The sequence below is a fragment of the Erithacus rubecula genome, assembly GCF_903797595.1.
Source record: "Erithacus rubecula genome assembly, chromosome: 4".
In the NCBI taxonomy this organism is placed as follows: Eukaryota; Metazoa; Chordata; class Aves; order Passeriformes; family Muscicapidae; genus Erithacus; species Erithacus rubecula.
The window spans coordinates 55,379,354-55,406,944 of NC_136686.1; the positions used below are offsets into that span (position 1 = coordinate 55,379,354).

The 27,591-nt window shown below is 42.2% G+C and overlaps 1 protein-coding gene and 1 long non-coding RNA gene across 2 annotated transcripts; one reads left to right on the forward strand and one right to left on the reverse strand.

Moving 5' to 3' along the window:
* On the reverse strand, positions 1-4,444 carry LOC306801487. Its single transcript, XR_013774102.1, has 3 exons — positions 4,397-4,444; positions 480-605; positions 1-391 (listed from the first exon to the last, which is right to left on the reverse strand). It is a non-coding gene; the product is annotated as an uncharacterized lncRNA (long non-coding RNA).
* A 7,427-nt stretch (positions 4,445-11,871) lies between these two features.
* On the forward strand, positions 11,872-27,307 carry SLC26A3 (solute carrier family 26 member 3). The gene is made up of 19 exons (XM_079304334.1): positions 11,872-11,938; positions 14,926-15,124; positions 15,928-16,067; positions 16,178-16,288; positions 16,380-16,537; positions 17,257-17,421; positions 18,109-18,261; positions 19,016-19,098; positions 19,907-20,054; positions 20,186-20,299; positions 20,401-20,478; positions 20,904-20,999; positions 21,921-22,027; positions 22,286-22,355; positions 22,444-22,536; positions 23,894-23,989; positions 24,593-24,826; positions 26,395-26,449; positions 26,951-27,307. The coding sequence occupies exons 2-19, from the start codon at positions 14,994-14,996 to the stop codon at positions 27,244-27,246; spliced, it is 2,328 nt and encodes a 775-aa protein (XP_079160460.1). The 5' UTR covers positions 11,872-11,938; positions 14,926-14,993; the 3' UTR covers positions 27,247-27,307.
* The last annotated feature ends 284 nt before the right edge of the window (positions 27,308-27,591 follow it).

Consider the following 27,591-nt stretch of genomic DNA (forward strand, 5'->3'; position numbering starts at 1 on the left):
GCAGTCATTATGTGCTAGTTAAATTCCTGTTGGACTACTGGCTTCAATGACATTGTAGGGCAGGAGCATCACCTTGTGTCGGGCACTCAGAGAAAAAGGACTCCCTTTTTGATTTTGAATTTTGTTCTCTCTAGTAGTTTAGTTTACTTTTTTCTTTTTGTTTCTAATATTAAGATCCTGGGAGACCAGGAGCTGCTCCCCACAGTGTCCTTTGCACAGAGATACATGAGCCTTTTGTTTGGCTGCATTCTTAACATATTTGTGGAGCACAGTCATATTAATGTCTAACAAGATAATAACCAATACCTGCAACGCTTCTTATAGGCCTTCCAAACAATGTCAACCATAGTTCTTGAAGTTCTGGTATTCTTGCTGGTGGCCTAGTCAATAACTAAAATAGATTAAAGAGACATTGTTGGGAAACAATTAAGACATGTGATGAGATATCTTTGTGAACAGCAGCACACAAACAATAGGACCTGAACTCCCAGGTCACCCAGGTGAGGCACAGCCCACACAAGGACATGGCTGTTTGCCCTGTGCCAGCTCATCAGTCATGGAGCAAATCAGTGCAGACTCCTGAGGGACACGGTGGTGATTTTGAGCTGGTAGCGAGGAAGATGGAAAATCCTGTCAGTAATCCAGCCCCATGACTGTGACACCAGAACAGTAGCTCTTAAGGCCAGCAAGAACCAGCAACATCCCCATTCTTCTTTTCACAGCTTGCTTCCCTGCCTGAAGGCAGAGCAGATTTTTAGGGCTTTTCAATCCACAGATTTTAAGACCTAGAATAGTCTCAAGGATCTGCCGCAGATCAAAGCAGAAGTAAGAGAAAATACAAGGGCACTATTTTCCCCCTCAATTCAAAGCTTGGTTGAGCTTTCAGATGGCTTCTCCCAGTCCAGGACATTTTAATTCCAGAACAATGAAGAATGTCAATTACTATGAGCTGGTGTCTGCCTTTAACAAGAGCTGCATTGGACTGTCAGAGGACAAGATATCCTTGCAAAGGGAGTTTCAAAAATATCTATCAATACGACATCCTTTGATATGGCACTGAGTAAATTGTACATGTGTCAGTTTATTTTAAGTAAAGCAAATATCAGATGTTTGTCTGCTAAGGAAAAGGTCACATTTACAGGCATAAAGCAATTCAAGAATCTTGAGTGGAAGGTCCTATAAAGTGACAAGTGTTCTTACATCATTAATACATTAATAGTGAGGTACTGCAGGCAACGTTTAACTGTAGAATGAGGCTTTAGTAATAAAAATGGCACTTAAGCAAACATTAATTATTCTTCTAGTCTTCTAGTCAAGAAACTGTTCCTTTAATTGAAGTATTATCTTCAAAAATTGGAGTGAATAAATAAGGAGCGTATTTGTAAACACTTCGTCTTCAAATAGAGTCTAAGGGTTATCAGCATAGATACACCTTAACAAATAATGCTTGAGTAAAAATTGTATTTTGGATCAGTTTCCAAATGCTAACCAGGAATAAATGAGTTTAATGGTATTTCATGTGCTGTACTCTTAGATTGCCAGGGGAAAATAGTGTCTCTCTCTCTCTCTATATATAGCACTATAATAAAATGTCAATTTATATAAAAAGAATGGTTTATAGTGATCATAAGAGCCCCAGGCCAGGGGGGCTGTATGACCAGGCCAGTCTAATAATTGTGTTTGCATTGTTGCTAATTTTGTTTAGTGATTAAATTTGAATTATTTTTAATATTTATTTGCATACACGTATACATAAATACTCTGCCATAGGCAGACACAGATACATGTGTGTCAGGAACTGAGGGTGAGGGGAGGGCTTTATATATTCATTCTTAAGAAAAACAGGGTTTTGTGGCTGCATCAACCAGAGCAGAGTGCCCGGGGTACTCATCCTCAATCTCTTCTGCTGAAAATTTAGACATTAATTTGTTGATGCCTTGAGCAGATAGCCCCAACTCTGCACACGTTGTTTACCTTTCTACACATTTTGCTGGCACCGCATTCCTGTGCCACAGACATCATACTCTTATCCTCTCCAACCTACCTTTAGCATACTAAAATTATACAAGTTGCTTGGGTTTCTTTTTGAGCACAAGGTACAGAAGGGCATAGGATGTCACACGTGTGTGACCTTTTTCCTCCTCCCTTAGCACTCCATCAAAGCTGCTCCCCTCTGCACCCCCAGCTGGGTCTCTGGCCCCCCATGCTACTCCCACTGCTCCCTCATTGTGGGGACAAAGACAAGCAGGTTGCAGCCATGGTACAGCCTGTGCTGGGCTCCTGTTTGCACCCCAGTGCTCCTTCCTGGCAAGACTCTCCTCACTCTCCTGGGGAGGTTGTAAAGGTCAGTTCTCATGTGATAGGTTCACTGTGCTGCTGTGCTGGCTGCAGCTCCCTGGGACATGCTCCCTTCACCTGCTGTGACTCCACCCCGTGGACCATGCGAGCTCCTGGCTGGCAGGAGCCTGTGCCAGTGCTGCCATTCAGCAGCTCAGACCCACCTGCTTACACATCCCTGCCTAAATCCTTACCACAGCTCCTGGGATAACACTCAAAAGACTGAGTTTAAATATTAACAAAATGCTCTGCAGTGCACCAGGCAATCAAGGCTGAGCACAATGTTCTGCAATTGGGTTACACCAGTTTGGAAAAATCTTGCCTTTCAATGGCCTCATGTATACACAAAAATTTCATTTTCCAATGTGTAAGCAGTTAGCAAGAGAAGATATCTGTTGTCCTGAAGAATCTTTTTTTTAAGCTCATAAGGCTAAATGAAGCTCAGAATCATCTCTTTCCAGCCCAGAACAAGTGCTCAGCTGTTTCTGCTCTCCTGTGAGTTGATAGGAGGAGGGGAGAAAAGCTGGGAGCAGAGTGATGGGGACATCTCCCTGCTCTTTGTCCTCTGCAAGGCTGATTGCAGAGCCCTCCAAAGGAGGCTTTCAGTATGGTCACCCTTCCACAAGAGCACACAGGCAGCCCTCTGTGCCAGGGTGAAACCTCCACAGGTTAATTTATATTTTCTTGCATCCTATCAGTCTCCCCAGCAAGCTGGCTCTCCTGGTTACTTCAGCTATCTCACCCATCTGCAGTTGGGCATTTTCACCTGCACTCTCCTAAACATGCCCAAACTGTCTCCTTTGCTTCACTCTGATAATTTCCATCAATTGTTGGTATGTCTTACTATAGAGAGTTGGAGTTTAGTCATTGGAACAAAACCCATTTACTTAGAATTAACTAATACTTACCTTCAGGTGGAAGAAAATTGTATAAACTTAAAGAACATCTTAAAGTACATAAGGAAGGCAGAGTGGTTCTTGTGGAAGGAATCCTTTTGGCAGAGCCTCACTGCACACCCAAGAGATGAGGCAGGATGCTTTTCAGGATGCCAGCACTAACAGCAGGAGGTCTCTTCCCACCGTGGGCTGCTTAGAGCCCTTCAGGACCCAGGGTGATCTGGGTGATGCAGCCTCTGCAACCCAAACTGCAGCAATGCAGCACTTTAGAATATCATGAGTGTCTGCAAAATTTTGTGTGTGTCAGTTATTGATTGTGCTTGTTAATTAGAAGCTTGTGCCAATGTAGTGCTGCACCATATCTTGCATCCATAACTCAGATAACAGATAACTCTGCTCACTTTGTCCTGATGGTGAATCCTGCTGGTCCAAATCAAGCTCTAATCTCATTCCCCAGAACTGTTTCAATCAGGCTCTGACAACACAGCTGAGTAAATAAAGGATTGGATTGGCTAATGAAGCAGAATGATTCAACTAAAGGAGGGAATACACACATTTGTGTGGTTGTTTTCTAGGACAGAGAATATTTAATTGGGGTTGCCCTGATTATGACTTAGACTGCAACCAGCTTGTCTTTATCAGACGTACTTAGATACATGGGTTTTATTTTAGGCCCATCCCAGGTTATAAATTAAAAAGCCCTTCCACAGAAGACCTTGGAAAATATTACATTATGCAAGTACAGTCAATAGGTAAAAGATAATTAACTTTTGATCATAAAGGCAGATAATAAAAAGAATACTGAATTTGAAAGCATTTTCCATGAAAGCCTACTACAGTACCTATGATAGAGCTTTAAAAGATAGTTGTAATTATTACCACAAACTTTCAATGCCTTTAAGGGCATATGACAGCAATATCCTCAGACTTGCTGGTAGTTTGTAATAGTGTTTCAGGACTGAGCTCTAAGCCCCAGAAGCACAAAAATTTATGTCCTTATGATGAGCAAGTATTAAACTTCATTGGCAACTAGACTGGGCCATCCAAATACACTCACTCCAAACAACTGGACTGCAAGACTTTTTTTCATACAAACATCTTGAGAAATCAGCTAGCCAAGACATTTTCAAGATGTGAAGGAGAGTTTGATAAGGATTGTTTACCTGTCTGTCGTTTCTTTGCAAAAGCACCTCCCCAGAGCTCCATCTGCAGGTTTCCACCCAGCAAACTCTGTTTGTCCCAGCCAAGTTGTGCTATGGGGACTTCCAGGTGCTGCTGGTTCCCATCTCAAGGAGCCTTTGCCCTTTTGCCCTTCAAGGAAGAACTCTGTTGGAACTCCTGCTCTTATTTTATCCTCATTTTGCTTGCTCTCAGTTACCTTCCTCATAGACTTTGATAACTGGCTGGTAAGAAATGGCAGCTTCCCTTTCCCCTCCTCCAATCCCCCAAATCCTTGTTTTCAAGGGACTTGTGTTCAGGATTATGGTTGTTTTTCCCAGTCCCAGCGCTGCCCTTCAGACTGATCAGTTTCTTATTGCCTCATTTTTAAATGGTTTTTGCATGAAGCTTAGCATGGGTGAGATTCCCTCTTTATTTTCACCCACAGGACTCTTATTTTCACTTCAGAGCCCTGTTGGTGGTTCACTGGGAATGATGCCAGCTATTGAGAAAGAAGCTCATTTCCTGGAGCAGCTATCTTTTCTGAGATGGCCTTTATCCTAAACTGATTAGTCACAGTATTTTTGGCTCATTTGATCTGGCATTATTACAGCCTGAAGCAGCCTTTTGAGGAGCCAAGGGGAGCACCAGCCCTGGCAGCAGGTGTTGTGGCCAGGATCTATTCCCCAGAGGCTGTTGCAAAAGGTGCCACCACTCAAGCACTGGAGTATTTTCCCGTTGCTGTTACTGCTCACTGTTTGCAAAATGACTTTGCACACCTGGCTTTGGGATTTTTTGCTTTGCATATTTTTATCCCAGCTGGAGGAAATGCAGCTTTTTTCATTAATAATGTTGTAGGTAAAAACTATAGTTGTGGCCTCTCTGGGCACCAGAGACAACTGTGGCCCTGATTACAGTTCTAGGTGGCCACATTTCCTTCAGATTTGGCACAGGGAGCAAATAAACCTCTTTGTTTACTGCAGAAAACCAGTTAAAAAAATAAGAATTAGACTGAAACCATTGGCTGTATGCAAGTCACAGCTAAGCCCCACGGGCACTGAGGCTTCCCCTAATACAAGCAGAGGCCAAAGTATGAGCTACAAGCATTGTGTGGGGCAAGAAAAAAGCTGGGGGTCAGGGCTGGGCTGAATGAGACGTGTTGTGGATGAGCCCAGGATCCCCAGAGCTGGTGAGTTTAGGACAGTGAGCACACAAATACAGACATTGCTTCAACAAGTGATACATGGAAATTCATTCAAATGCTGCCTTTTGGTTGCTTGTTTCGTTGTCTGTGTTGTTTTTTGTCCCCTGGTTCTCTCAGTTGTCGTACTTGTAAACCTCCTCAAATTAACACTGTTAATAAGGAGTATTACAGCTGGGATTATATTATATTTAACCACTTTCCTACTTCTGCCTTCTCCTAAGCAGACAGCATGCCAGGTCAGGCCACCTGCTGATCTGCATAAAGATTTCACCAGCTTCCCGTGTCAATCTGAAACGAGCAGATAGGAAGAATATTCAGGGGTGTGACTGCAACAGAGGTTCTGAGGGATTTTTCAATAGCATGAGAGGTTCTCATTTGTACATTAAGAATAAGAGAGGCAAACAAATATGTTTAACTTCTTACAACCGAACTCAGTTGTTGAATTTTACTCTTAATTTGTCCTACTTGTGTTTACTATAACAGTATTTTTAAATATATATTTAAGATTTTATTTATTGCTTAATGTATTTTAATATGGTTTTGAATAATGTGGTACCTGTAGGATGTAGGGAAGCAAACTTCAAAGAAGTGAAAGTTTACTAGCACTAATCTGGAAATTAATCTAAACTACTGATCTTCAGCATGTGGTCTTTGAACCCAGTGTTTTACTTCTAAGGATCTTTGTGACATGAATAAGAAAAACAGACTTCTCTATGATAGATTTCAATGTATGCTTGAAAGATCTGTATGGAAATGTTTATGACTCCACAAATGGAAGAAGTTAAGTATATCAACAGTAAATTGAAAAATAACAAGAATTTTGAAGAATGTCAGTGGCAAATCATTGCAATGTAGGAACTGGGATTCCCTCTCTTAACAATTATTGAACTATTCAGTGAAGTGAAGCTCCTTAAATAATCTGAAACCATCCTGATGTAAGATCAAAAGACAAAATACTCTGTATCCTGTGCCAACTTGTTTTGTACAATTCCAGGAGAAGAGCAGGCTGTTAATAGAAGTAAGTTCAGTTTTAAATTCCCAAAGCCAGTTGTGATTTCAAAGGGGCTATGCACACCCGTATATCTCTGGAACCAACACTTGGTGATGAGGTGGAGGATTGTAGACCCCAGACCAGTGGAGCCTTGGAGCCTGCAGGCAGGTGAATCCCTCTGCTTGATGAACACAGCAATGTTGCTCCATGAGCAAAACCCCAGATAATTTCATTTTGCACATTCTTGCAAAACAAGCTGACACTGATAGGAATGCAGCAACTGATAAGAGACCTGGTGAAATATTGGGAAAGACATTTTTCCATGTTGCTGTTACCTGAGGGAAACTCCAGGCATAATTCAGACCATTTAAGGAATGGCACAGTCTAAAGTATCTGGAGATAGTGGAGTATTTTATTGCAGTAGTATCTGCAAGGGTACATCACACAGGGAGACCTAGAGCACAAATATAAATGATTACAAGGAGATGTCTCTGACAGTGTTTGAATATATTCTAATGTTCCACCAGCTACCTAGAAATATATTGTTTGCTTAGGTTATTTTTAACAGTTTATTTTAAGGTTATTTCAAAATGGATAAGCAAGTAAAAGTGTGCTTAGCTGGACTTCAGGAAAGAAACTGGGAACAGGCTCACCTGTGAAATACAGTGCTAACACCCATTCGTGGAAGTTTCTTGTCATATTCTGCCAGGTAGCATTTTGACCATTTGTAATTACTTTGGTTTTACTTTTGTTTCATGACAGTTTGACTTTGCTCCTATTTAACCAAAATATTTTGGGATTAATTGAAATTCAGGTAACCGCTGTTGTGATCTTCAAGGATCATTATCTTGACTCTGTCTTCCCAGACATGGGATGTGCCTAGAGGAGGAATATACATAGAAACTGTATGCAAGCCTGAGGTGGACAGGACACCCTGCAATGCTTCTCCTTTGGCCTTGTGGAACATAGGATATTTATACATCCTCACACGGCTGAAAACTCCTTGCTTGCAAACAAGCAGCCCTGGGGCAGGTGTCCCTGTAGCCAGCAGACAGGACATCAGGGTGGAGTGGCAAGGCTGATCCTCCCATTCCAGCACAGCACAAAATGAGGCAATATACATCTCTGTTTTATTTCAGATATCTGAACACTCATTACAGTCTGTGTTAAACGTAACTCCATGCTCGTGTAGCAGTGCCTGTATCAGTATCTGGCTGTGGCACTGCAGATTCCCTGGCTCACCCATCACCAGCTCTGTGATTATGCTTATTCCCATTCCTGTGGTTCCCAGCCTGGCCAAGTCTCATTGTATTGCTAGATTCAGTAACTGTGAAAGCAGAGTCAAATGCTGAATTGACTGGTCTAATTGGTTGGTTGTCTCTGATGTGAGAGGTCGCTTAATTAATTTTCTTCATTATATTAAAAGAGACTACTTTAAATGAAAAGAAATTAATTACATCTGAAGCAAAATACAGAAAGTTCGTAAGAGAAAAAATAACATTGGATTGAAATATGATACTTTTGTATTGAACAATCAAGCAGTACTTTTAATGTTGGCAGAGAAGGATGTCAAAACTTTCCTTGCTCTGAAAAGCAATGTGCAGGATTTTGTGTTTGTGCTCTTCATTATGGTATAATGGAATCCTATAAACATCCAATACTGAGGCCATGATTGCTGGCTTTTAGGGAACAATAACTGTAAAGTCCATAAAAAAGAGAATAAAATTACAGAAGTGTAATAAAAGAAGTGTGAATAAAAGTGAGAGGTATGTGAATATGGCACCAATTGGAAATGTTCAGTTCCACTTCGCCATACACTGCAATAACAGCACTGGGTGCTCCTGATTATAGTGTACTCCATACAAAGGAGTGATAACTTTCAATGACTCACATCCTAGCAGTGTCAACTCTTCCTGAGGCATTAAGCAAAATTCCAACCTTTTTTTCTACAGGTCTCAATAAACCTGAGCAAAAAATGTCATTGTTAATGGAACTGATCTGTTCCCACCCCACCTCACTGCCTTTTCCTTTCTTATGCTGTTTGCCTGATATTTGCATCTTGACTAAATTTACTCATCCCCATCCTAGTTTTAAGTGTCACCACTGAATTAGACACAGTAATGTGACTGATTTGAGTTGGGCTTCAGGGTCCGAGTAAAAGAAACTTTCTGTAAAAAACCTAAGGTACTAGAGACTGTAAGAAGTGGAAAGTAAAATCACATTATGCTTCCTTCTGGCATCAGTATCCTGAATCTGTGAGTACAAGGGATGCTTCTCCTTTCCATTAAGGCCTCTCAGGGCCAAGCATTTTTCCATTCCTTTCTTGGATGTCCCCAGTGAGGGCTTCAAATCTTCCTAAGGATGCCATTCAGAGGCTGGGTCCCTGTCTTTCCTCCAAAAGAGGAGAGAAGAACTGGCACTGACAAGAGGGGCATGCCCAAACTGCCTGCTGAACTTAGCACTGAGCAAAATACATTTACGTGCTAAACTGCCCAAGTAGAACAGAGCATCATTTTTATTAACAGGTGGAAGACCTTGAGTTTAGGGTGTTTTGCACCTCTAGCAGCACAGCAGATGGTATTATAAGCAAACTTTGATTCAAGGTTTTGGGCAAAACCTAGCCAGAAGACAGGATGTTGCCAGAAAGCTACACAGGAGAACAGAAGTTTTATACAGCATGTAGGTGAAGGAAAACATTGGGAAACACTAGAAATCTGTATGGGCTGATGCTGTCATCCATGTTCTCAGCCCAGTATCTCCCAGTATCTCCCATAATCTCCCAGTAGCGATACTGGTGTTTATTTAACACTGAAGAAATACGTGAAGCTCTCCACAAGACAAATTCTGCATCTCCAGCAGAACTGTTTTCTTCTTTCTCTGTGAAAAATAGCTTCTTTATGCAGTAAGTCACTGAATTTGTTGCTGCCTTATCTCCCTCCAGTCACTTGCTCTTCCCTCTCCATTCTGGCCAGGGTGAGAGGCAGCACAGGTAAAGCCCTTCAGAGCTCAGCTCACCAAGGGGTTTTCAAGAGCTGTGGGTGGTTTTCAGCTCCCATGAAAACAAAGGGAAGCTGAGAGTGCTTGAGGGTTGGCAAAGGATCAGGCTGTGACTGATTTACATCTCTGAACTCTCTGTGTTTATGGGGCTGCCTGAGAGAGAGAACGATCAGGAATTTTAATTTCCTCCTGCTCTGCTCTGCCAAGGTAGAAAAAGCCATGCTTTCCTAATTAGTTAGTTTACCTGTTTTTTGAGTATCTGATATAAAGACATAAAGGGTTTGCAGAGGTGAACCTCTGCAATGTTGGACACATGCAAACAGCCTCCTGTGCGGCCCTTGTGCATGAAACCTCTTCTGCACCATCAGAGGAAAGTCATGCTTTTAACAGTACTGCTGCTAACAGAAAAGCCAAAGTGTTTATACCTTTTGTCACTCCACATAGCACCTTATTGCTTCAGTGAACTAGTGAAAATAGCCCAAGAGTAAAGCACTTACAGGTGGATGTGATGAATCCAAGGACAAGACCCTCCTGACTTCTTTAGAGCCAAGGGACCCTCTTGCATTTAAACCTAGTCTTTAAAAAGCTGTTCTCTGGTTTATGTTGAGGATTCTTGTGATGTATCCTGAAAATAAAGAATTAAAAATTTTAAAGCACTTCTATGATCACACCACGTGAGGAGGGAAACCAAAAGCTGTTAAACTGTTTTATGGTTTTTATGGGGTTTTTTATCGTTTATGGTTCTACAGCTTTTTAAATATTTGTTATTTTAATGGTGATAAGTAATAAAAAAAAACTGGTGTCAGTTTCACAAACTGCAGTTAATCCCTTAAGCCAGCAGCAGGTACCAAAACAGGGTCTTGCTGATGCAGAGAAAGTACAACAGTTCAGGAAGTGACTTGGGATCAATACTGACAAGATGAGCTTATGGTCTTGGTTAGAAGTGTAGCTGTAACTTTCAGAAGAGCCTGAGGTCTCTAACAACTCTCAAGGGGCTAAAGTGCAAGAAATAAATCCTGCTGAATGGTGTAATAGAGGTCTCACCTTGTGAGATTGGATATTGGGGTCCTGTTCGCTTCATCATTTCTTGGAGTAATAATTGACTGAGATGTGGGCAAGCCACCTGAGGAGAGGATCCCAGGCTCCTCCTGCCTCTCCTAGACCCATGTGTGTGACTGATCCTGCCAAGCACAAAGGGTGCCCATCCTCATGTTGTGACCTTTCACCAGATGAGGAGAACTTTCTTCAGGGGCAGAGTCTTCAGCTTCAAATCCCCAGAGGCTAAGTCAAGCTCTGACATCCAAGGCAGAGGAGCTCCCTAAGGAGCTGGCAAACCATGGTCTTCCTGATAACATGAGAATCAACTGCTGAAGCACTGGGAGGTGTCCATGTCAGTGTGACCCAAGCAAAGGGCTGTAAGGATGGATCTCATCAATGCTGGGGTGTCCTCAGCACCTCAGCTCAGAAGGTTCACTGCTGTCATGAACAGAGGCACCTGGAACTGAAGCTGCAACCTGACGCCTCAAAATGCTATTTCATGTATCTCCTTAGGTGGTTTGAGGCATCTCAGGGAGGTGTTTATCAAAGGTTCACCTTGGCCTAGGGAGGGTGATCCCCCCTGGCTGCTCTATGGGCAGTGGAGGGCAGCAGGATGCTGCAGTTCAGTCCAACCCACCCATGTCACAGCATGTGGCAGAGTCATGGTCTGTGCCTTTCCTCTGTCTGCCATGGGCTGGCACAGCTGTCAGCACCACCAAGTCACAGCTGCTCCCTGGAAATCCCTGCAAAGATTATTTTTGACAAAAATCTGAGAATCCAAAACTTGCTTCTGGAAAGACAAGGTAGGGACTATTAAGGATGCTTTGGAGGAAGGTCCAGGGAAGCAAGCTTTGCTCAGAGCTGGCATTCCCAGAAGCCCATCTTCCCCATCAATGACTTGGGCTTCTTCAGAAATGAAGGGTGTCATAGCTGAGCTCTGTCCAACACTTCCCACTTCAGCTCAGCAGCAACACAGGATTGCAACAGGCAGTCCTTCTTATTCATCTCTATTTTCCCATATGATCTCTGCAGACCAATCAGAAACAGTTCACCAAAGTTAAGCAATATCACAGAGAACTTTAAGAAATTACTCCTTATCACCCTTCCTGAGGATAGGCTCAATGGTCAAGGCCACAGTTAAATCTTCCTTTTCTTGTAAAAGTTAACTGAAGTTAGTTATTAAAGTACTGGCAGTATTTAGGGAGGTTCTGAAGTGAAGAAGAGTACAACATACCTGCACTGCCTGTAAAAATTTCAGGATTATCAAAAAAATCCTGGTATAGTTCCTTCTGAAGAGCTTCCTGGAAGATAAACCAGGTACAACTTTAAATTATCATTTTAGGTATGGGATATGTGAAGTAATGCTTATAAATTAAATGCTTATAGTCATGTATTTTGTTTTTTGTAAAATGCAAAAGTTTTCTTTGTGGAATTTCTTTGTGGAATTTCTTTGTATTTTTCAATTGTTTATATTGCAGAGAAGTTAAATTTGTGAGTGGGTATACATAGATTTAAAAATGGGATGGACCATGTTAATATTAATTATTCAATTAAAATTTTGTGTGCTTAGTCAATATTTAGGATAAATCAATAAAGGGAGAAAATATCCCTTTGTTAATCCTCCCAACAAAATGGCACAATGAAAATATGCATTTCCAAGATTTCACAGAGCCGAGGGATTAGCAGTGGAGTTGAAGATTTTTACATATGAGAAATGACAGTGCTGTTAATTGCTGACCATGAGAACAGGATCAGAGGCTGTATGGATTAAAACCAAATCAGAATTTTGCCTCTGTAATTTCATTTCTGATCTAGTCTTGGTCAACAGTGACTGGAAGTTGTAACAACTCGATAGCTATGCAGTGTCAGCTTGGCTGTGCTGGTGCTCCTTGTGTGTGAGTGGACACAGCACAGAAGTCATCAGAAGAATTGGTTTTGTCCCCCATGGAGCCCAAGGCACTCTGGAGAGGCAGTGAGGGTTACTGCAGTACAAGGCTCCTGGTCTCCTCCTGCAGCTCTAAGCCCACAAAGAGTCTGCAAACTGGGGGTCTATTCAGGAGGTAAAAATCACATGCAAAACACTTACACCTTTAGTAAGACCAGCACTAATAAACCAAAGGATGTTTAGAGAGTTGTAAAGAAGCTATTGTATGCTCCCTGAGATTGGGGCAGTAAATCTGGCCTGAAGAAAGAAGAAAGGCTGGGCAAGGGGCAGGAGAGACAACTGAAGTGCTCTCAAAAGGTACAGCAGCTGCAGCACTGAGGAAAATCTGAAATGAAAGAGTCACCCACACACTTCTTTTATTTTTATGGCTTATGAACTTTTCAAAGGGTACAAATAGTACATCTTGTGCCCTATAATGTAATGGACAAAACTATTCCACAGGACTTTCAGCAATATTCCTCTTTGTAACAAGAAGTCTAAAAGTCAGAGACACACAGGCTAGGAAACAGCAATTTAGAAACCTTTAATAGATAAAACAGCTTCTTCAAATCTAAGTAATCACAATTTATCAGGGAATAAACTGAACCAACTAATGTTTTCATTGAAATTTTATCAGCCACAGTTTTGGAGCTCTGATCCCAACAGAGGGAGGAACAGTAGTGTAAAATTACAGATCAGAGTATGATTTTAACTGCCTTTGGATCAGAGTTTTGAATGTGCTTAGACTTTCAGCATTTGTCTGCTTTATAATAATTGCCTGCCAGTTTCTGGAAAATCTGACATATCTAATTTTTTATGTTAAACAGAGAGTAAAATCATTTAGCCCATTGTAATAGCAGTGAATCCTTTGTGCAAGAATAGTATGTCAACAAAATATCTAAGAGGTTTGTTGACATTGCTTGGATGTCTACATATGTCTATGAATTTCCACAGTGTGAACAACAAGGAAACTAAAATGAAATCACTTAAAATAGGTCAATAATTGGCTCTGAGCTGTTGCAAAGTTTCAAGATGGGATTCACATTTTAAAGCTAAAATTATCATAGATTAAAAGCTTTTTATCTGTTCATAACAATACACACACCTTTGTGCCACATTAAAATCTGTGCTTTGATATCTCCAAATGTTGAGTACTCACAGGTCTGAGTTAGAAATGTATTGGGGTATTTCAGCAAGAGTCAGATGATAGACATGGGCAAGGAACTGGTGCTGATCAGGCATCTGCCAAGAGACCACCACCAAGGCATCATGGAGCATTTTCATTAAGGGAGAGAAAATAAATAAAAAACTTTATTATCAGTGTCCCAAAAGACTACTTGCTTCCTACAGTACGTCTTCATCTCTGAGTCAAAACAAACTAGAGCAGGATCAAACACATTAGTTCCAGTTGGAAGGATCTTAAAATGATTCTCTAGTCCAACTGTTGCTGCTACAAAGAGCAAGTTCCACAGCTTCTGTCTGGGACTAGTGCTATATTAAATATTTAATGGTGGCTTCATGAGAGAAATATTTTTAGATAGTACAGGTTTTAGGTGAATTTAATGTGGGAAGAATGTGTGGCGTAATGAGAAACAGTGAGCAACACAGTGATGGCATCAATTAATTGCTGCAAAATGCTCAGTGGTATTGACTGAAGTGAGGGATGAGCAGATTCATCCTCATGTGTAATGTGGGCTCCAGGGGTCATTCCTGGAGTGACCAAGGACAGTTTCTCTTCAGGACAAACATGTAAATGTGGGTTGGGACAAGGTATAAAATAGAGTTCAGGTAAGACATAGCAACAACTGGTTATGAACATGAAGCAGAGGAGAAGCAGTCCAGACAATCTGTGGAAATGAATCCTACAAATATCAAGCAGCAATATCATGCTTTTTTACTACTGAGCCTAATCTCCTTGTCACACAAATCCAGCCCAATACATTCAGCCTTGCCTGTGAATCCCAGAAAGAATGGCTGAGCCCTGTGTGGGTTACAGTGAGCTCCCAGCCCTCCCAGCAGTGCCACAAAGAGAAACTGCTTGGGATCTCTTTGTTTGTTCTTCAGGAAATTAATCTCCTTTGAGGGAGGAAGTTTTTGATTGTACATGGCTGAGTGAGAGATAAATTAACTCAAAATCCATCTTGTCCACTTTTTGGCTGCATCTTTAGAAAGAAATACTTCATGCTCCAGTGAAACACTGCTCTGCAGTGGGAGGAGGAGCAGGGCAGGAGATCACCTTGGCAAAGTAAAGCAGGTATCTCAACCATCCCTCTTTTGATCTTCAAAGGTGGTAACGCTCAGTTTGGAGCTCACTCAGCTATGCTATGGCTACCCTTCCCACAGTACATGAAGGGCCAACTAACCCTGTTCTTCATTTCAGGTTTTTAAGTGCCTGGGGCACAGAGGAGCACACACAAGTAACCACCCTATCCTGGCATTTCAGGAGAAATGGTTGAACCTGTGGGTAACCATTATGTTATAGCCAGACCTGTATACTCGGAGAATTCATTCAATGAAGAGCATGAGAAATTGCACAGATACCATAAAACCTTTTGGGATCACCTGAAACTCTATTTTAGGTAAGGAGATTTTTGGTTGTTTTTTTTTTAATAGATCTAGAAAACAGTCTTGACTGCTCTTGGACTGCATGACCTCCATCTTGACAGTGTCCATCTCCCATTCCAACATAGCAAGTGAAAATTCATCAGCTAAATTCAATGTCAGATTTTTCTAATGCATTTTGACTGCTGTTACCCTTAGAAGTCTTCCTACAGCTGTATCTGAAGTATCTTCTCTTTTTCTGGGCCCTTGGCAGCACAGACTCTAGGAAGACTTTACTACACCCTTTCAGTACTTAAAGTGGTTTTATAAGAAAGACATACTCAGGCTTTTTACCATGGCCTGTTGAAGCAGGACAAAGGATGATGGTTTTAAACTAAAAGAGGGTAGATTTGGACTGGATGTCAGGAAGAATTTTTTTATGAAGAGGGTGATGAGGTACTGGCACAGACTGCCCAGAGAGCAGTGGATGCCCCGTTCCTGGAAATGTTCAAGGCTGGGTTGGGCAGGGCTCTGGGAACCCTGACCCAGTGGGTGGCGTGCCTGGTTACTGGGATATGGCCTTGGATTAGCTGGCCACAGAGGTTCTTTTCAATCCAAGCCATTTTCTATGAGAATTTGGGTTGGAAAGCACCTCTGAAGGCCACTGGATATACCTTGAAGCACAGATGGAGGTGAGGGTTGATCAGGGCTGTGTCTGGGTGAGATTTTGACTTCTGGCAGCCAGAACCTGAATCCTTCCCCTTTCCTCATGTCTCTGAAACAGGCTGAGATTCAGCTGAACTGTTCACTGACAAAATTTTGTCCCCTTGTGCCTTTGCAGCTGCTCCTCACAAAGGGTCAAAAAAATTGCTTTGGGTTTGTTTCCAGTTGTTTCCTGGCTGCCAGCATACCGCTTCAGGGAGTGGATCCTGAGCGACATCGTCTCTGGCATCAACACGGGGCTGGTGGCTGTGCTGCAAGGTACCTTAGGGACATGTGTGTCCTGCACAGCCTGCTAAGCCAGTGCCAAGGCTCTGCTGCCTTCAGCCTGCAACGCACACGTCACCTTCCCTGTGCCTCTGCCTTTACAGGTCTGGCCTTTGCTTTGCTGGTGAATGTGCCCCCCAGTTATGGACTCTATGCAGCATTCTTCCCTGTCCTGGTCTATTTTATCTTTGGCACATCGAGACATATCTCAGTGGGTAAGTTCAGGCATGCCACCTGCCCTCCTCACTGATGAAGAAGTACAAGCTGCCTCTTCAGATCCTTTAACAAGTGCCTTGTGCTCCTCAGGTCCCTTCCCTGTCCTGAGCCTCATGGTGGGAGGAGTTGTCACCAGGCTGGTCCCTGATGACAGCACTGGAAGTGGCAATTCTTCAAATAGCTCAGCAATAGATAATGAGAGGGTGATGGTGGCTGCATCTGTGACCTTCCTTTCTGGGGTTTTTCAGGTTGGTAATTGAATGTGTGTGTGCACCTATGTGAACAGATGGAGGCTGACCTGACCTTCCTCTCTGGTTTCTGCTGTTGTAGTCACCAAAGTAACCCTCTTCCACTTTCCATGTAACCAACCCTGGCTCACTGATTAGGAGACATCTATTCCCTCCAGTGAGCAGGCACTCACAAGTGAAATCCTTGGTTTTGCTCAGGCCTGAGTCCACAGCCCACACAGGTGCAAGCTGCACCTACAGTAAAAAACAGTCTGCTGAATAGGAAAAATGTAGCTGTGAAAGTAATGTGAATGATACAGCTGCACCAAGGGGAGTAAAAGCTCTGCCTTATAATAGTAAAACATTTTTCCTTACTCCCTAATAAAGAATTCCTATAGTTCCTCCCTTCCTAACATACTAATATATTTGTTGTTTCATGAAGCACTTGTACCATGTGAAAATATAGGAAAGTATAACCCTGGAAATAAGGATGTATATTTTAGCTATGAAATAAAAAGGATGGGTTTTAACTGCTATAGCAATTACTTTTGCTAGCATTATGCCTTCTGTTGCTAAATGTCAATTTTTGTTACTAGTCTGGTGACAATACATCCCTTAATCTCTGGATGGATGGGATTAAGTGAAAATCTTTGCTTTCATTAAATATGGGTGTATTTCTTTCACAGATTGCTTGAAACCACAAATTAATCCCACTGACCTATGCTCATTTTGTGTTTCAGTTGCTTCTGGGAATTTTCCAGTTTGGATTCATTGTTATTTATCTATCACAATCATTAATCAGTGGTTTCACGACTGCTGCTGCTATCCACGTTTTGGTATCTCAGCTGAAATTCATGTTTCAACTACCTGTCCCTGGATTTAATAAACCCTTTGGCATCATCTATGTAAGTTCTAGGTGTTCATTATTTGCTGATGCTGTTGATGTACCTGTGATGTATTTCTTACTGTGTATCACAAGGAAGAAATAACAGCTCATCTTAAAAACTGCAAAGCAGGAGGAAAAAAGAGAGAAAAATAAGAGATATGTTAAGAGTATTTGACCAATCTTTAAATTTATTACCAAGTGCCAAGTTACACCCCATTGGGATAATTAGATGACGTTTAGTATTTTATGTTGGCATATTTAATTAAGCATTCAATTTGCCTTAAAGATTTAATTATTCATTTTTACTGGACTGATACATATTTAATCTGTATATGACTATGTGAGGGCTGTTGGAAAGGAGGGAAAAGAAGGACAGGAAGGAAGGAGTGAAGAAAGGCGTGTGCCCAGCAATGCCATTGTCACATTTCCTATCATGGACACGCCTGTTGTTCCAACCCTCCTTCAGGGGCAAATCTGGAGGAGAGGGTCACAAGTTAGTGGAAAGGGTCTTTTGCAGATGCTTCCATCATTTGGCAGATGCACATACATTCATGGGGGCTTGCAGTCCCCATCATGCCACAGGGAATAAATCCCAAACAGCACAATCCTTAGAGCTGTTCAGATAAAAGCTCTTCTGGAAGGGATAGTGTTACTGTGCCAGGGCATGACTGTTTCTAAAGCACCACGTTTCTTCCTGATTCTGCAGACTCTGGAGAGTGTTTTCAGCCAGATCACAGAAACAAACATAGCTGACCTGGTCACATCACTGATTGTCTTGCTTATCGTGTTCGTGGTAAAAGAAATGAACGATCGATACAAGGAAAAGTTACCAACTCCTATCCCAATTGAACTCCTTGTGGTGAGTCACTTCCTTCCATTTTGCAATTGCCCCATGTTACAACATGGGAAGCAGAGCTTAATTTCTTCTCCTGTTATCCATTAAACAATGCGTTATCATTCTACCTATAAAGAAAAATTTACAGCATTCAGGAGCTATTGTGAGATGGTTTACTTCCACATAGGTGCTCTTAACTGAACATATCTATGGTGTTATAAACTGTGAATTTATTTCCTTGGACAGAATTGGCTCTGACACCAGTCAGCTGCAGTCTCACAGCTGAGGCCGCTCTGCACCACACCTGCAAACAGCCACTGAAATCCTGGACATCTGTGGCCACGGACAAAATTATTTTGCCCTCCAGCAGCAGAAACTTTTGCCCACTCTGAGCAGCAGAGAGGTGGAGGAAGCCTCACAGGGGCAGCAAACCCCTAAAATCCTGGAGGATGTTGTATAGACTCAAGCAGCACTTGTTTTCCCCCAGAGTCATTACAGCACCTGGTTAGAATACACCTGGTTTACTGAGTGGGATGATGTCTGTTGTTAGTAAGATATTCTGTTACAACCTGTGTGATTTATGAATGTAAACTCATACCTGTAAGGTCATTCAGGAATAATGTCTGACAAACAAAGGGCTGTGCAAACTCAGGGCATAATTCTGCCACTAGTGATGAGGCTGGACAGTGTGTAGCAGAAGGAAGGTAATGGTGTTTAATAGATTCTTCACACTCTTGTTTTAATGTGCCTAATGGAGGTGTGGCTTATTGTTTTTCAGACAGTCTTGGCAGCACTGATTTCCTATTTTGTCGACTTTGAAAAAAAATTTAACGTAGCTGTTGTTGGAAAATTAGAGGAAGGGTAAGTGACTTACTGACAATTCACTGACGTTCTCTTTAGTTGGGCAGTGTTAAACGAGTTCAGCTATGTTTCTGATTAAAATTATCTGTTTCATCTCTTTTTAGTATGTAAACAAACATTTTTCTCTCAATGATATGACATACTTTCAGTACACAAAGGTTGCACACTAGAGCACATCTTCTACTCATCAAGGAGTACACTGAGACATGAAATAATTTTGTCCTTCACTTTCTGAGATGGCTGGTGAGCAGGAGGTTGATGTTTGTCTTTTTTATTGAACTACTCACTCCTGAACTGCTCTATTTTCCTCATGGTACATGCACGGTGAAGCAGCCACCATCAGCCCTGGGAAGCCACCAGGACCCTGCACAATTCCCCTGCCTCGTCTCATGACCAGCCACCAGCATCTCCTCAGCACTATTATCCTCTAGAGGACTCAACATCTGCCCTTCCAGGACTATATCCACATAAAGATAATTTCACCACATAATCTCTGTATAGACTTCATCTGGCTATGCCAGAATTTTGCCATGAAGAATCAGGAGGAACATGTTGAGTTAAAAAGAGGGATGAAGACATTTACTAGGACAGCTGAGTGAGTCTGAGGTGGTCTCTGTAGTCCCAAGGGTGTTAGGAGGTGAAGTTTGCAGAAGAACAGTGATTTCTACTCAAGAGTCTCCTTTCTTCAGATTTTCAGTTCACTGTGAAAAAAAAGAAGGGGGAAAAAAGGTCCAGGGAGGAATTCTCCCTAGGATCTGCAAAAGACCCTCTGGCATCTCCTTAATGAGTGGCGTTTTTTGTCTTTCAGGTTTCAAGTACCTGTTGCACCTGATGTAGGCATCCTCCAGAAGTGTATTGGTGATGGCTTTTCCATTGCAATCGTTGGGTTTGCAGTAGCCTTCTCTGTGGCTAAAGTGTATTCCCTCAAGCATGACTACCCAATAGATGGTAACCAGGTAGGCAAATAACACAGAGATCCATATACTGCATTTACCATTGGGAAATAAGTCATTTTAGGAAAGCTTTGCATTGTGAATAACTGTCACGAACCAGCTCTTAAGAACAATCTCTTTTATTTTTATTTCAGGATCTAATTGCTTTTGGGCTGGGTAATATAGTTGGTGGATCATTTAAGGGATTTGCCTCCAGCACTGCTTTGTCAAGATCAGGTGTACAGGAGAGCACAGGAGGAAAAACACAGGTACAGAAGACATGATGGCATTTAATGGACAGCTCTTTTGTCCCTAGCTGACCATAATGCCTGTGGACACTTATTCATTGTGGAACTGTTCTCTCGTGCAGATTGCTGGCATTATCTCATCTGTCATTGTTTTGATTGTGATCTTGGCCATTGGGTTTCTCCTGGCACCATTACAGAAGGTATTCTCTGGTTTCATCTAATGCTTCCTCCTGCTTTCCAAAGACAGGGCTGCTCTATGAACACACTGTGAGTGTTCACAGACTTCAGTGGGAGCCAAATAGGTTTTGAAAAGCTTGGTTCTTCTTCCCACGTTATGCCAGAGAGGACCAGTACATCTGGTCCCTCAAAGGGAACACAAGTACCCAAACACCAAAAACCACAGCACTAACTTTCAGGTGCCAAAAATAAGTGGGATTTACAGCCTCAAGTGAGACACCTGCACTGCACCATAGCTGAGGATGTTCCAGCAGCAGTGTGCACTGGGAGCAGCTCCCTGGCATTTCAGCTGCACCTTGGCCTTATTTGTATGATCTTTTAATTCCTAATATTCTTCATTTTCTTTGCTTGCTTAAACATGGAACATGTGTTTTGGTCTTTTTAACAGTCAGTGCTTGCATCTTTGGCCCTTGGCAATTTGAAAGGAATGCTCATGCAGTTCAAGGAAGTACGTGTCCTCTGGAGAAAGGACAAGTGTGACTGTGTAAGTTGAGTTTCACAAGCATCAGAAGTTAAGTGCTCTAAAAAAGTAATCTATCATACAAATTTTCTTTTTTTTTTTATCCCTGTTTTACTTCACTAAACAGAAAGTACAATAGTTGCATGCTTTTTTTACTGGTAAACTCCTTGCTTAAGTTTTCCATTTTGTCCCATTTATTTTGAGTCAATTCTCACTCTTAACTTCATTTTCATCCATTTCACCTAAACCTATTAAAATAGTGCATTATATAAAGTTCAATAGAGAAGACAATTACAGAAAATTCGTAATTAACAGAAAATACCCAAATATCTACTACATTTACTAAGCATTTGGGGATACTCTCACAATCACACAATGTGTTATATGGAAGATACACAACAAGAAACAAATGAAAACTGGGACTTGAAGGCTTCAATCTAAATGGTAAAGCTGGTGGCTAGAGGGCAGGACTCGTTACCTCTCAGAAAATTTAGGCTCACAAATGGTTCCAGGCCTCATTTTTCCCAGCTGTCAAACAGTTATTTGCCCCATGAAAATGCTTTGAGCTCTGTGGCTAAAAGTTATTCAGTATTATCTAGTCAATTATCAGTCATGTACACTCACAGCACCTATATTTGCACATCTACAACTCTCAGCTTTATCAAATTTCTGATTTACTTCTAATCTTGCCTTTCTGCTGGATTTTCATTGTGCATTTAGTGAACCACCTATCCTATTTTAAGCCTTTATTGTCTAGAAATTGTCCCTAGAAACACTCCCTGGAGCTGATTGGTAACTCTGGCCCTGTTTTACAAGAAAAAAAAAACCCTCAGCAAAAGCAGATGGACATCCTGGACCAGATCTAAGATCTATTCCTGCTCTCACTCTGAGCTGGTGACCCAGGTTCTTGACATGCCTCTGTGTCCATCTGCTGTCTCTTTACAGGTTATATGGGTGGTGACTTTCATAGCTGCTGTCTTCCTTGGCCTGGACATTGGACTAGCAACAGCTCTGGCATTCCAGCTGCTGACAGTGGTGATCCGCTCCCAGTTGTGAGTTCTTGTTGAATGCAGTGATTTCCCTGGGCCTCCTGTTGTAAATTATCTCCCTCTGTACAGAGAAGGGCAAAAGCCCAGTCTGTGCCTTGGTCTGTCCAGCAGCCTTGCATGGAAAAATAATTTATAGGCATAAACCTTTGGATGCTGAGCTTGCTTCAGTTTGCCACCCCAGCTGAGATGGTTTCATTTGATCCTTCCCATCCCCAAGCTTCAATGTGGGACAGCAATAACTGTGTGTGTGTCTGTTCACAGTCCAAGCTGCACTGTTTTGGCCAATGTTGGTAGAAGCAACATCTACAGAAACAGGAAGGATTACACTGATGTAAGAAGTGTCTCATTTCTTTTACCACGTGCTGCACTTGTGCTTCTACAGCAAACATGGCTACTGGCACTTTTGCTTCATTTTACAGATCTATGAGCCAGAGGGAGTGAAGATTTTCAAATGCTCCTCTCCAATCTTCTTTGCTAATGTTGAATTCTTCAGAGAGAAACTCATCACTGCTGTAAGTATCTGGGGCTGTTCTGAGCATGTGAATTGCATGACACATTAAGGTGGATACAGTTTCCAAATAATTTTATATATATATATATATATATATGTATGTATATGCAGCCATTCCACAGTTCAAGGGTGAATTTTCACTATACTGTTGCCACTACTGTAATATAACATGTATGCACATACCTCTGAGAAAGAGAACAGCCTGACTCATGATGAACTTACACCATAGCAATGTTTATACCATATTTGTACTTATACCATAATAATGCATATTTGAAGAAGGACTGCAAAAACAGATAATATAAAGGGAGATATATTTTATTTTATTTGCTCTTGTATTATTTACACACAATAAATTCTAGTTTGCTCATCTTGCCCTAAGAGCATCACCACAACAGTCAGAAGAATGCCAAATGGAGTCATTCTATCAAAGAGGTCTTAACATCTTTTGTAACAAACTGATGAGTGCAGCCAGTCTTTCCATACCAGCACAGAGACTCAGGAGCCCTGAGCCCCCCCATGTGAATGAAGCCCACCATCCCCAGCCCAAGCACAGCTTGCACCAAAACCTCCCATTCCTGCTGCTCTTAGCAGGGAGCTGATAAGCAGTGACTCCCCTGAGCACTGGGAATGAGCAGTTCATACTTCACATAAGGGACTGAAACTGGCAGAGGAATGAGGGAATCTGACACATTTAATTCTCCATGTGCTTGGCTTTCACCTCAGAAGAGCCTGAAGTCTTTTTCTGTGAGTGCAGATGTTCACACCACTCTTTCTGTACAAATACAGATACTTCTAACACCTTCCTCCTCTATGCACTAGATGGATGAGGCAGAAGACTTACATGAATTTAGTATTTTAGCCAAGTTTTGTTATTAGCTTAATTTACCTGTCATCTAATTTTGTTAAGACTAGCTCAGAGATTCAAGAGACATATGCAGCCAACATGAGGAAATCTGACTTTCTTCTTCAGGAAGAAGAGTGGGTGAATGACCCAGGCTGCAGTCAGGCAGCACAGTGCAGATACAAACCATGAGCTCTCTGATCTTGGCCAGGACATGCCAGCACAGTGCCAGCCTACTGGAGATACTGGGCTGTGCTAAGCATTGTCACTGCTATGATGCTGTCCATGCTGGTGTCCTGAAGCAGTACAGGTAGCCCTGCCTCATTTGTAGCCATTCCCACAGACATCCTTCCAACCTAGAGTGAGCCCTTGTTTGAATTTGTGAAAAGTGGTAGGCAATATCAAGTTTGAACTAAGGTCATCATGAGTGTAATGAACCATGACATTCTTTGCCCATCCCCTGTTGTCACAGAGGTGTTTCTTTGTTTAATTATTCAAAGTGCTGTTTTTGCAGGTTGGCTTCAACCCTATGAGAGTCCTGAGGAAACGCAATAAAGCTCTGAGGAAGATTAGGAAGATGCTGAAGAAGGGAGAGCTGCAAGTGACACCGGTTTGTAAGGCAACCCCTGGGGGTGAGGGGGAGTTGAGCCACCCAACTCCCGGGTTTACATGGCAGAGAAGGGCCTCATAGCCTCCTTTCTTAATTAGATAACTATTCCCCAAACTGCCACTTCATGATATAAACACATTTAAAACCCAAGATTTTAAATGGCTGTCACAGTTAGAGACCTACAGATTTATCATGGGCAGAGGTTGTACATGTCCACTGGAGCTTTGTTTGGCAACAAATAACAGGATCAGATCCCACAAAGGTGAATATGTTTCTGCATTAATGGTATGATAAAGCTGGTTTTCTCCCAGGTCAAATCCTGCATGCCTTTTGTTGACTTGTTCTACAATTACTGAATTAAATGTATCTGAAAACTGGCTTCAGGAAACAATAAAAAGCCATCATTAAGTGATGATAATGATGATTAAATAATTCCCATACTTCTCCAGACAAGGGAGAAACAGAACTTTTCAGGTGGTCCAGCTCTGTCTCATGGGAAGATCAGATGTGCATTGCCATTACTCTTCCCTTGTGTAAGAAGTACCACAACCCTGGCTGGCTATTAAAGAGAACTAATTATGATATTTTTCTATGTCAACACAGAAAGGCTTGATTTGCACAGTGAGCCCTACATATGAGTCAGATGAAGAGTTAGACAACAACAGGATAGAGGAGCTGGACCAGCCCACCATCATGACAGACTTGCCCATTCGGATCAACTGGGCCACTGACCTCCCCCCAGGCATCACTGTGCCCCAGGTCAACATCCACAGCATCATTCTGGATTTCTCATCAGTGTCCTTCCTCGATTTTTCTGCCATGACAGTCCTCCGAAAGGTAATCACAGTTCACAGGACAAACAGTGATCATATGAAAGAAAAACTTACAAATGCAGTTACACTTAGGGGATACACATGAGGGAAGGGATGGTGCCCAGAGGGACCTGGACAGGAGTGGGGACATCTGAACCTCATGAAGTTCAACAAGGCCAAGTGCAAGGTGCTGCACATGGATCAGAGCAATCCCCACTATCAATACAGACTGGGGAATAAATGGATTGAGAACAGTCCTGCAGAGAAGGAGATGGTGGATGAAAAGTTGGACATGACCCAGCAATGTGCATTCACAGGCCAGAAAGCAAATCATATCCTGGGCTGCATAAAAAGAAGTGGCAATTCTTCCCCATTCTCATAAGAGATTCTACTCCACTCTCATGAGACCTCACCCAAGGTATTGTGGCCACCTGTGGGGTCCCCAACACAGGAAAAACATGGAAAACATAGAACAGGTCCAGATGAGAGCCATGGAAAGGATGAGAGGGCTGGAGCATCTCTCCTATGAGGAAAGGCTGAGAGAGTTGGAGTTGTTCAACCTAGAGAAAAGAAGGCTGTGAGATCTTCTCCATATGACCTTTCAACACCTAAAGGGAACCCATATAAAAGCATGGAGAGGAACTTCTTACAGGCATATACAGTGACAGACAAGAGGCAATGGCTTTAAAGTGAAAGAAGGCAGGTCCATATTTGAAGAAATCTTTTGCTATGAGCGTGGTGAAATACTGGAACAGATTGCCCAGAGAAACTGTGGATGAACCATCCCCGAAACTCTTCAATGGCAAATTGGATGATGCTCTGAGCAACTTGCTCTAGTGTCCTTGTCCAGTGCATGTGGACTGGAAAGCCAGTAGAAAACTTTGAGTTTATGTGAATTTGAATGTACATTTTCTATAAAATGTTTAGGAAATGGTTTAAATAATCCATATAAATTGTCTTGGAGTTCAAGTGTTGACTGTGTTACCATTTCTTCACCTGGTAAGATTTTGGGAAGCTTTACAGAAATGTAGATATGAAATATGGCTTTAAACACCTAGCTGGAGTTGAAACATTGGAGTTCCATTTCTGCTCCTGCTTTTGCTTCCCCAGATGACCTTGAACAAAGCAAAAGGCACATTTTCAACAGTAGCAGCTACAGTTAACTGTCTAGAGACACAAGGGTGTGTAAATCTATTTTCATAGCAACTAAAATCTCCCCATGACAGAGGAAACTGGTTCTGCTTGAGTTCTCAGTTATAAAAATCTCCCCCAGAAAATTGTGAAGTAATTCTTTAGTTTCATAATGTATCATGGAGATACAACAAAGCCATACAACTTATGAAAGATCACCTAGTTCTAGGTGAGATAAAGATTTTCAATACTGCTCTTTTCAAAAGGCTTGGCCACCCCTGTCTGCAGCCATGTGAAGAGATTGTCCTGCCTCTATGTGCAACAGAATTTGAGTCTAGAGCCACTTACCATCATAGATCTTAAATATCATAGACTGTTTGGTATATTTGCTGTAGCTAATCACTACAGTGGTAATCAGCAAGCCCAGCAGAATCTAAATGGTGCCTCCTTCTGGTTTAACAGATTTTGAAAGAATTTGTCCGGCTCGACATTGACATTTACATTGCTGGGGCATATGGTGAGTACTTTTCTTTGCATTGGCATCACCACAGATGCCTCATCCCACTGCCTCCCCTGCTGACCACTGACTATGGCTGTGGAGGACCACCCAGTTTTGCCTTCCAGCCTTGGATAGCAAACAGGTCCCACTAAGTGGAGGCTTTGTCCTTCCCATGCTGTCCCCAAAAGGCTGGGACCATATGTGATGGCTCCTTTTCCCTACGGCCACTGCTGTTCTGTACAGCTCTGGGCTGCAGGAACCACTGTCATACACCCTGGGCTAGACATTAAATAAGAAAAGGGGCTCAAATTCCTTCCTGCCTGGCATAGAGCAGGAAACTACTGATGGGCATTTATGTTCCATCCTCTTGATATCCATAAGGTCATCAGCTCTAATAAATAAAACAGTTCATTATACCAGCAACTCCCATGTTCACACAGTAGGCATGCTCAGGATACACAATTTCTTCCTTTTTGAGGCCTGCAGGTCACTTTGTGCTATGATTTTGTTCTCTCACAGAGGGTCTTCTGGACAAACTGGAGAGAAGTGCATTCTTTGATGAAGAGATTAAGCCATCCATGTTTTTCCTCACCATTCATGATGCGGTTTTACACATTTTGCTGAAGAAGGACATAGCCAGCTCCCCCAAATTAAAGCTTGCTGAGGTAACACTACAGTCTTCATCTTTCATTACTTTAGTGCCTTTCCACTATTGCCAGGCTCCAGACAGTGTCCTGTACAGCTATAGCTGTGTGTGCTACACTGTCTCTATTTTCAAAAAGATAGTCATTAAAACTCTGCTCCGATCAAATTGAAGAGCAAGAGTGGCTCATGGTTCAGGTGTGTGGAAAACCATTTGTGAAAGGAGTGAATAACTCCCACTGGTGGCTGGCCTGGCTGTGGACTTCAAGTCCCCTCTTGGGGAAGAACACAGTGCCCATCCACAGCAGTCCTGTGTGGTTACCCATCCAGCAGAGACTGCTCAATTTGCTGCAGTGGCTCTTGAAAGGCAGACTTTATGCTGCTTGCATTTAGGCTCTCCAGCCCTGTCTGTCTTCAAAAGGAGTTATAAATTGTGGATACATTAGTACTGCCAGATTTGGTGATGGCCTTTCTGGGAGTGTTCTTAAACCAAGAGCAAGAAAGGATCCTGCATACAA